General features: G+C 45.6%; 1 protein-coding gene across 1 annotated transcript in view; it reads right to left on the minus strand.

Moving 5' to 3' along the window:
* Positions 1–2,838: 2,838 nt before the first annotated feature.
* Positions 2,839–10,475, minus strand: part of TMED10 (transmembrane p24 trafficking protein 10) — a gene marked incomplete at its 5' end in the record, with an annotated part of 15,034 nt that continues 7,397 nt past the window's right edge. The window contains 3 exons of the mRNA XM_085301831.1: positions 2,839–5,104; positions 5,568–5,694; positions 9,680–9,753. Coding sequence (XP_085157957.1) covers positions 4,983–5,104; positions 5,568–5,694; positions 9,680–9,753 — 323 coding nt within the window. The remainder of the gene's footprint in view (positions 5,105–5,567; positions 5,695–9,679; positions 9,754–10,475) is intronic.

Consider the following 10,475-nt stretch of genomic DNA (forward strand, 5'->3'; position numbering starts at 1 on the left):
GATTAATTCWGCCTACAGTAGGAACATTGTCATTTGAACTAAAACAGTGAAGTTCTTACTAACTTAAGGAAAGAGCAGCCCACAAAGAGAAGTGAAAAGGCACTTAGGTGGTTAATTACAATTAAGACGACACCACCATGAGGTTCATGCTGCATACATACAGCAAGCATCATATTCCTGGGGGAAGATTACCTGCATGGAAAGTATATTCAGGGGAAAGAAAAGACTGAGCAGCAGAAATGGGGGGAAAAGCCCTAGAGAGTGAAGTTCTGCAGCTAATCCAGCTGGAGCTGCAGTGCGACACAGCTGCAAACACAAGCCTGTGTCCCTCTGCCTGCCTTGTCTGGGTGGTGCCTGTGGGGATCCTCGGTCCCAGAGGCAGCTCATCTCGTTCAAGGTCCACTCGATAGGGCCACTCTCCTCGTGCAGCCTTTGTAAAGAGCACACAGTACGATTTAAAAGCTCAAGGAAAAGGTACCTCAAAAATATCTATGAGAGGAAATTGGTGACAGAGGAAACCATAAATGAAGCAAGACTGAGCTACGTGAGAACTGCTCTGTAACTGCCTTTTTGAGTAACAGGCTCCAAAAGGAAGTTATTCAACATTTACATTTTACTGCAGAAATTGAAATAAATCAAAAGGGCCCTCAAGGAAACAGCTGCTCTCTCCAAACATTAGCTACACCAGTGACTCACAGCTAASATTGCTGGGGCAGGACCTAGAAATCACAGGTCCTCTGGCAGAGGCTATTTCAGCAAGCCTGAAATAGGTAAGTGTAAGCTGCTGCGTCTAGTTTAAGGTCATAAACCACAGGGGGCACTTGCAACAAGGAGTAGTCACCATCACTTACTGCTATTTTGCAGAAAGTTTAGGGAGTTACTTCAGCTGCAGTGGGAACAACGTAGCTCCTAGTTCATTTCTGTGTGAAGTAAAACAGACTTCTTAAAAACACAGCTGAACAACCCAGAGTTTTCTGTGTAGGTTTGTACTATATTTTAGCAATGCAGGAAACGCTTGGGCTCACCTGCATCGTGGTTTATGGAAAGGTCCAAGAAATGCCAGCAGGTAGAGTCTAAATCTTCTGTTCTTCCATCTTCCTCAAAGAAGGACAGGTCTTCTGGAGTCACCCCACAAACACCCACGGTTGGTTGGGGATAGAAGCATCGGAACACGCAGGGGACCCAACAGCATTTTTTAAGGTTGGGGAAGGACAGCAGGTAATACAACCTACCCTGAACAGCTACAGTCTTCACGAGCCACCAAGCTCAACTTCTTTCTGCTCTGAAAGATGCATCAGTTTCAGGTTTTTGCTCTCCCCTTTCCACAGGGCAACTTTCATCTCAGGGGAAGTTCATTTCCCACAGAGACCGTTCATTAAAGGCAAGGACATCTTGGGCCTCAAAGGCAAGTGCAGTTGAAGGACACAACTGAAGAGATGAGAGACAACAACTCATTCCATGAATTTGCAACAGTTGAGAGAGGCCACACTAGTTTCCCCAAATGGCCCTTGTAGGACCCCATGAACCGTACAGGCTGGAATCCCCCAACGATCTTGCCAGCAGTTGCGGGACTAGTTCAAGTCCGAGGTCCTTCAGAGGCTGCCCCGTAGTTGAACATGCTGATCTGTTGGTTATGAGACAACACAAGTGTTGTACACTTTGGTTATTTCTCACATATCCAACTCGTGAGAAGCGAGCAGGGTGTAAAGTATTYGTCCCCTGAAGCGTGCATACACACAGCAGCTGCCCTGGGTGTYTTTACAAAGAACAATTTACGTTGACATAGCAGGAGAGGGAATACACGAAGATATACCTTACTTAGGAATGTTCACGCACGGTGGAAGTGGCGTGATAATTAAACTGTTAGTCATGTCGAGAAGTGGGAGGAAGAGGCTGGAAACGTCTGATGCAGCTTGCTACAGGCAATTATAGATTTACGAGTGATGCATCTGTCACACACAAAGATGGGCTCAGACCCAAGTATCTGTAACAGCTCAACTTTAGCCCATTTCCCAGAATGGAACGAACATACCAGCTCTGCATCCACAGTACTTTGAAACAGCTCAGACCCACCTCCAACCTACCGCATGAGAACAGCTGTATGATTTCACATACTCAAATCATCATCCAAGCAAGAACTTGTAAAGGCTAATCCTTATCCAGAGGTCTGGGAATTTCCATTCTTGAAATTCTCCCTGATACTACTAACCAGTTATGTAGCATTTAAGTAGCCTCAGCCCTATTATGTGACGTATCTCACTTGGTAACTGCGTGAGGCCCAATAGAGGATATCTGACAGCAGTCAGGTAAAAACCTCATCACRCTCTTCAGTAAAAATCTGCCACTCACATAGGACTAATTCATCTTTGCAACAATTTAAGATTTCTTCTGAAGCACAAAACCAAATGCAATTAAATCTCTCTTAATGAAATTAATTTTATTTGGGAGCTGACAGTGAAAAATTCAATCTTGTACTCTAGAGCATCAGCCCTATTTCACTATCAGCCAAGCATACACCAAACTGGTATTCTCAAAACCTCTCCACAGAGAGAGATAATGGGGGGGAGGGGGGGAAGCAAACAAAACAGACTCGTTAGAGACAACTCTTTCTAAATGACTGCCATTTGCTGTGCTGATCGTATTCCTCAGACAGAATCCAGTACGTATAGTCCTTTCCAGACTCCAGAATTCTCAAATTCTTTAGAAACCAACTTCTGGTAGAGATGCACAAAGCCCTGGGGGTCTGTGTGTTTGCAGTCTCCTATGACAGGTCAGCTTGCAGGGAACAGTAGGAATGCACAGAAAGAGGACAAGACTAGCAGAGACAACTGAGGTGGGTTATTTTCCCCCAAAGAAATTTTATTTGAGAAAATTGATAAAATTCCCCAAACAGTCATTACAGATAAATCCGTACCAGTCCCCCAGATCTGTTCCCTGAACCATACCCGTACAGTGAAGGTCAAAAAGCAACATCAGAACGATGATACTGCAACAGTCATCTGGGGAACTGAAAGCCTCACCACCATTTTTATCCTAAAGATCTGTTTTGTACTCTGATAAGGTYGGGGAAAGGATATCAAAACAGACAAGACAGGGAAAGCCTCCTCCTCGTATTGTCTTTTCAATTTATATATATATAAAGCAAAATCTTAACAGATCTGCTACAGGCTTCAAACTGTAGGACCTAAAAACTAACTTCAAGTGACTTTTGCAATTCAGTCCTGTGGCGTAACTGCTGTTCTGTGCTGTAACAGCTCTCAAAAATTTACATGGACAAAGTGGATGCAGAGGGAGAGGAGTGGACTTGGGTTCTTCATATGGCTTTGTTAAAAAGGAAACAAATTAAAAGCAATATAAGCACTTTCCAGTGGAACTAGCAACTCCAGGATCTTGGCAATAGAAAAGGAGGTGCAAAGTCCTAACGTATTAGATGACAGTAGATCATGTTTTCACCCTCTTTCTCATTGCCTCGCCCCGAACAACCGTTTCCCTCCCAACAACAGATCAGATTCAGGTTAGAAATTATGAACATATGCTTTTTTTTCCAAAAATGGTAGGCTGGGCCCAAGGCCATGACAACCCTTTCCCTAGCCAGAATGGTCTAGACACAAGTCCACGATGCTGTGCTGCTGAACCATTTGCTCTGAAGGAACACAGAGAAGGTGAAAGAATTTTAATCACWGCAGCATGTAAATTCAGGCAATTAACCTGCCCGCCACCTTTTTTTTAAACAGCCTAGACTATTTGACACAATGCCATCTGGACGGCTAAGAACCTGCGAGAGTCCACTTGCTCTCTGTAATACCACATAGGAGAACAATAGTTCTGCTGATGGCACAGCTCAGTTGCCCCATAGATGCAGCTTTAGCCTGTTCCTACTGTGTACTGCTTTCTAGTTCATCCACATACTTCCAACACATCCTCTGCTAACCTGCAAAGCCCCTCTTGCAACTCCAGACCTCAAAGCAGCGTACAGGCCTTCATGCTTCACACAGCAAAAGCATTCCTTGCTTTGAGGTCTCAAGAGGGAGATTCAGCCAGTTGTCTGCTGAATAAACTCTACAGGGTTAGGTGAGAAAAGTCTCGTACTCAATGCAAGACAAAGTTTCCTAGCCCAACCTGCTCCTGTTTGCACTGTGACTGTATCTGACTGATGCCTCCTGTCTGCATTGCAAAAGGCTGTCACTGACCAAGGTTTTCAGGGAGACTGCTCCATCATTTCAGAACAGGAGAGGCAAATCCAAGAAAAACACATGGAGCAAGGGTGACATCAAGGCTGGACAGATTATCTGAGCAGGACAGGCTTCTCCTCTCCAAGCTCAAAATGTTAGTAAGCTCTCCTTCCAAGGCATCCCTTCCTCCAGGCTGAACTGCCACACAGTCAAGTGCCTGGACCATCAGCACAAAGATTTCAGCTCCCACAGGGAGAACACCAAGGTCCACGACAGGTACCAACCCTTGGACCTCCCTCTATCCTCAGGCCCTGCTGGAATGATGAATCCTATTGCTTTGCGCTGACCTCTGTCTGCATGAGGCTTGGATCCCAGCTGGCCAGAACAGGGAATCCCCTGYTCTGCCCCAGTGCTAGCTGCATCGCACCTAATGAGCTCAGCAGGATCAAGTGGCTCAGAGTAACACTGCAGTCACAGACAGATGGGAGACATCATCAAGCCAGGATTATAAATGGAGAACAGACAGCGCAAAAACTTGCTGCAGCTGTCACGGAAACATCATTTTTATTTAATCGCTGCCCCAGGAACCCCCAGACCCATCACAACCTCCCCCACCCTCAACATCCAATAGGATTTTAGAAGTCCCCAATTGCCTCCAATGTCTATGCTCCCCTCCCCCTTTAGGGGCCAAGTTCCTGCAGTAAAGTTCCAGTCAGTGGGTATCATCCACGAGATGGCTCCAGAGGGCCACGGCTGGATCCCAGCGGTGTCCAGCTGGGTCTGAAAGGAGGGGGAGGAGGCCTTGCTCCTTTACTCAATCAGTTTCTTGGCCTTGAAGAAGCGACGCAGGTAGAAGACCTGCCAGGTGGCCAGTCCAATGAGACAGCACATGGAGAAAATGCTGAAGTACAGAACCCGGGTGTTTGTTGACTCTGAAACAGACAAAACCATTGCACAGGAGTTCAGCATCACAGGATGCTCCTCGAGGGGGCAAAGTCCCCAGGATATTTCTTCCCCATCCCTACAAAACTTTAATGTCAACATATCAAACGTCACAAAGATAAGAGTACCCAAGCACTAGCAATACATGAGAATAAAGGAAGGTCATCTAATGAGAGGGGACAAGATGAAACTGTGATTGACTGGCAACACRAAACAGTACAGAATAATTCACGTTAGTATTGGAGAGAGAAAGAACCAATTTCTAGAGAGAGGACRCACAAGACTGAATGACTGCTTCAGAAGCAGAGAAGTTTCAGAGGGTTTCCTCTAACTAGGAATAAAACAGACAGACCACTGCAATTGCCTCATCTCCAGATTCTGTCCTAATAACACGTTCAGCAAGACCAAATGTCTTAGAGCTCTGGTCCTCCCAAGGAATACACAGACTCTTACCATTAGTGTCCCTCATCTCCTCTTCTCGTTTCTTCATATAGGCAAAGTCATTAACAATGGACTCTGAAAGATCTTCTAGGCGCCTCAATTCTACTTCCAGAGGCTTCAGCTTTTCCACTTTAGCAATCTAGAAGAAAAAGAGACTCAGGAAATCATGGAGACAAAAACAAAAGCTCCCATATGGCTGACTTCTGCTGCCAGCTTGAACCATTCCTTCTCCCACACTTCAGATCTGGGGCATTCTTCCCCTAGGGAAATACCTGTACAAGCCAGAAACTACCATAGCATAAAACACTTAGCAGTTCTCCCACCTGTTCTCAGAAAAACGCATTTACTCCTCCTACTTGAAGGAGGGTGCAAAGCGTGCACACAGGCACATTCCCTTCTTATTCTACTGAATGTTAGCTTAATCACAGTAGGTTTCCAAGGACCGCGCATGAAGAGCTTACCACATGGCTAAGCCTCCASTGAACAAAAGCCACAGACCAAGGTACAGTGACTGTAACTTATCTATGGATGGATAAATGGATAGATATACGGATATATATACACACAGTACTGTTATATACGCACACTGGATAGCAGCACTGAGACTCACTTTGTTAAACATTGCCATATATCCCAGAAAGTCAGGGCGCTTTGATTCCTAATAGCAGGGGGTTTATTACGTACATAAGAGCACAATGCTCTTGGTRGGGACCATGCAGCTACAAAGTGCTCCATCTGCCTCAAGCCACCAGATGACACTGCAGGAACATGTAAGGGATGGGCTCCAGCTGAGCCAATAATTAAAAAAAAAAGCTGGCTTCATAAAACTGGGTCTTACAGGACATCATTTTTGTGCATTTCATGCAAGTCATGTTCCTGTAAGCCACAAATTTATATGTGCAAGAAAAATCTACAGGAAATTCATCTAAAAAGCACATTCCACTACAGTAACTATTTAAAGTTGAAAAGGTAGATGTGTGGAGTCACAAAGATTCCCTGGCCYAGCCTGCCTACACAGCATGTCAAACATGTGACACAAAGACATTACACAAAGGAAGCTAATTGCAATTCCTGCCACTGCTACGTTGCAGATTTTGAGTAACACTGTTTCTTGCACAGAATTTGTCATTACTAGGACTGAGAAACCCAGCATGAAGGCCAGACTCCATGTCGTGATACAATGCAAGACAAATACCACATGACCTGGAAACACATGGCACACAGCTCACAGACTGGTTGCAGAGAACCCTTCTCGCAGTGACCCAGGACAGAAACTCCAGGACCAAGWCCCTCACCGCTCAAAGCAGCAGTCATGCAGGCAACAGAGGGCGCTCCCAGAGCAGGCATCCCAGAAACGCCACCCTAGACACAGCTGCCCACGCAGAGCAGATCCGAAGAGACACTTACAACCAGGAAAATGATATTTAATCAGCCATTTCACTGAAGAGTCTCCTGCATGACGTGCATGTTCTGGTAAGCAGTAGGCCTTCAAGCTCTATACTACAATTCTGCCAGCAAAGCAGTGCCAGTTTGGAAGGAGCATGAGAGGGGGTAGGAAACAGGAGACTATCTGACAMACTGCACCGACAAAACGCTGCGGTCTGGATGCACCTCTGCCAGAAGAGTTTYGCTGAAAAACTCTCATTAGCATAATCATACCTACGGCCTGTGCTCTGCTGACACAGCTACAGCAGCAGCCTGTAGCATGGACAATGTTTCAGGCATCTCTCCTGGCAAAACAACCCTGAGGTGACAGGCTCCAATACCTTCATGGTATATATACCTTCAATGTGTGCTTTTGCACATTCACAGAAAGACTTCACAGGGAAAAAAAAGAAAGAAACAACTTGCATCCTTTAGCTGCTGTTCATCGGTGAGGCTACTCTCAGTCCTGCACGGACTTTCAGACATGTATCCTTAAAGCCCTCTTGCCCTTAGTGAATCCAACCTCCCAAAGCATCTGTGATGGTGAGCAATAGAAACACCACCAGCCTGGAAGGCATGAGAACATCTTGCCCACCAGAGCCAAGTAAACAACAAGCTTCTCAGGGGCCACTCACAGATGAGCCAAAGCCTAACTCTTCCCAGCACAGAGATGCTCATTGTGGCAGAATTTGGCAAGGACTTAAGAGATTTAGGTTCCTTTCTACATCAGCTAGTCTCCTGGAGTCCTTTTAAAAGTCTTTTCACCTTTACCTACCTCCATTTCTATCCACCAGATGGGAAAGTTTTGCTTCTCTACCCCAGGGAACAAAGATGACTGACAAAGTCGTACAGTAGAACGGCTAAGATTTCTCTAACTTAGCTCACCATCTTAGCTGCATAGATCCAGACATTCTTGGAGCAAAGCAAGCTGAGGCAGCCAGACTCAGGCACCATCCCTACTCTCACTGCACATATCCATGCACAAGCAGGACAGTATCACTGACCCTGGTGCAAACCCCYGCATCAACTTCCTCGCAGCAGCTCAACAACAAGAACTGGGGGCGGGAGAGGACAATGGTGCCTTACAGCAGATTAACATCACAAGCAAAAGGCTCAAAAAGGCAGCAACTCCAGGAGAGAATCCTGGACAACAGTCCTCTCCTCTGAGGCCTTACACCAACCTGCCACATCAAAAAACCACAAGCACTACAGTAACTTGGAGATGAGAGGAAAACACATTGCAAAGCAGTGTGGCTAAACGATAGCAGCAGCACAACAGTAAACCAGTTAAGTACTTTGCAGACATGCTGCTCGACAAGGCTGGACAGGATCCATCACTCTGAGAGGTCCCCAGGAGTCTAAGTTGCTTCCTACCCCTGCCAAGATCTACAGGGTACGGCTGCAGATCTACGTTCTTCTTTACCCAAATCTGTCCACTGACCTTCTGCATTGATCTAACTACACTGAAGGAGTGTGATGTATTCTTACTTTTCATTCAAGACAACTATGTTAATTATGTTAAGGAGGCACATATACTCTAKACATAATAGTACTTAAAGGTAGCCATTACAATAATATAACTCAAGCATATTTCTCAGATTTGTCTTTAAAGAAATTCTGTACATGCAGATGCCATAATCCAGTTACATTTTCAGGGTCACCCCATGAGATTTCAACATCCTGTAACCCTTCAATAGGTGATTTAGCCACACAGCTGGCCAGCCAGCCCAATTATTGCTTCGCTCTTCTCTGACCCCAAGCAGTTTATTATTTTCCATGTGGGATGTGCTAGCCCAAAAGCTCAAAAGAATATGAAACTACAGCAGGCCCAGCTCAGAAATATATTAGTCGTCTTAACTGCCACCATACACTGCCTCTGCTACTCACTGTCCTCCATAAGTCATTTCCCATGCTGTTTTGTTCAGTGGACATAGCAATCATTTGCAAGAACCTTTCACCACTAACAACTCTCATTTTCTCAGGCACAGGATCTGCTAGGGGCCAATCAACCTTAAATCCTGGCAAGCCAAAGGCATGGTAGCAGTTATCAAAATTCAGCCTACAAACCACCAGCCAGAGACTGTCCCAACCACAAAACAACTGTTATTCCACACAGCTGGCTTTGGGGGTCTTAAGTAAATAAATAAAAAAATAAATAAATAAATTCTAAAACGGAAACATTTAGGTTTCATGTCCATTCCCAATGTCATACCTTCAAACCRGGTACTCATTTCACACCAACTCTCTGCCAAATACCTTTATACTGATACACTGCTGGTTCCTAGAAATACAGAAGTGCCATTTCTTGGCTGTCAGACCAGCATCTCTCACAGTCATGAAGGTAACAACAGTAGAAATGCAACTTCACCTTTAGGTTGATCTGAAACTAACCTAAAATGCCCTCTGCTGCTGAGTTAGGGGAAACTATATACCACAGCCTCTTGTTGCCGCTGATACCTATGCTGGGTCACAATGTCCTGGCAAAGAAAGTCACACATACGGCCCCAGAGCACAGAATGGATTTTAGCTGATGTTTGCCCCCACATGCCACAACAAAGCTTCAATGGAACAGTAGGTCACAGACAGGCCTTCATCACCACTGGGAAAACAGCTTCCCATCACGAGCCCCAGATCTACAAATGGCATCACGTGAGTGCTAGGAAAGGGGAGTCTGAAGTGCAGGCAGCCAAGGGACATACCTCCTCATAGTTCTTTGCTTCAACTCCATGCTTCATATCCAGAATCACGAGCTGGTCCGGCATCCTCCCTGTTCCTGGAAGCATAATGAAAGGATTCATTGTGCGAAATATTCAGCCTGCCAGGAAAYCACCAGCTCTCCCCACCACTGAGGAAGAACTCAACGTCCCTCCCCTCCAGTCTGCAGCTAACTGCGGAGGCAGCACAGTCCAGCCTAAAAATACAGAGACTTCAGAATAAATCCTGGCTGAATGAGAGCCTCCCAAAGATAATGAGAACAAGCTGTAACTACGAATGCTAAATGTGTGTAGGATGCAAATCACTGCAAAAACTGCAGAGGAATAGAAGATGAATACCAGCTGCTATGAGACAGCCTGGCTGGAGACAAGTCAGCAGAGGGACAAATATTCAACTGGGGAGCCCACGTTCCTGCTAGCAGGAGAGTACCAACAACTTATCAAGATCACGAGGGCTGTAAATGATCTTACATATAAAGGAGCAGAAGAAAAACTCATCTAATTCAGGGTTACAGCATATGGGGACTACTGGTCCTAGCATGCTGCAGAGTCTCAGGAGGGAAGACAAACACTTCAAAGTATCTTTCCAGGGAAAGAAGAGATCCATACCTGGGACTCATGAACCCTAAGATGACTCCAGGCTTCCCAAGCCAGGAAAACAAAATGCTACGTCAGAATACTGCCATCTGCAGCCACAGCAAGTACAGCAAACAACAGCGCAACAGGTATGTTTTAGGGCTGGAGCCTCCACCCTACCACTAACAGCCTTTTAACAGCTACA

Source organism: Rhea americana, unplaced genomic scaffold, assembly GCF_003343005.1.
Source record: "Rhea americana isolate MKP2758 unplaced genomic scaffold, rheAme1 scaffold_18, whole genome shotgun sequence".
In the NCBI taxonomy this organism is placed as follows: domain Eukaryota; kingdom Metazoa; phylum Chordata; class Aves; order Rheiformes; family Rheidae; genus Rhea; species Rhea americana.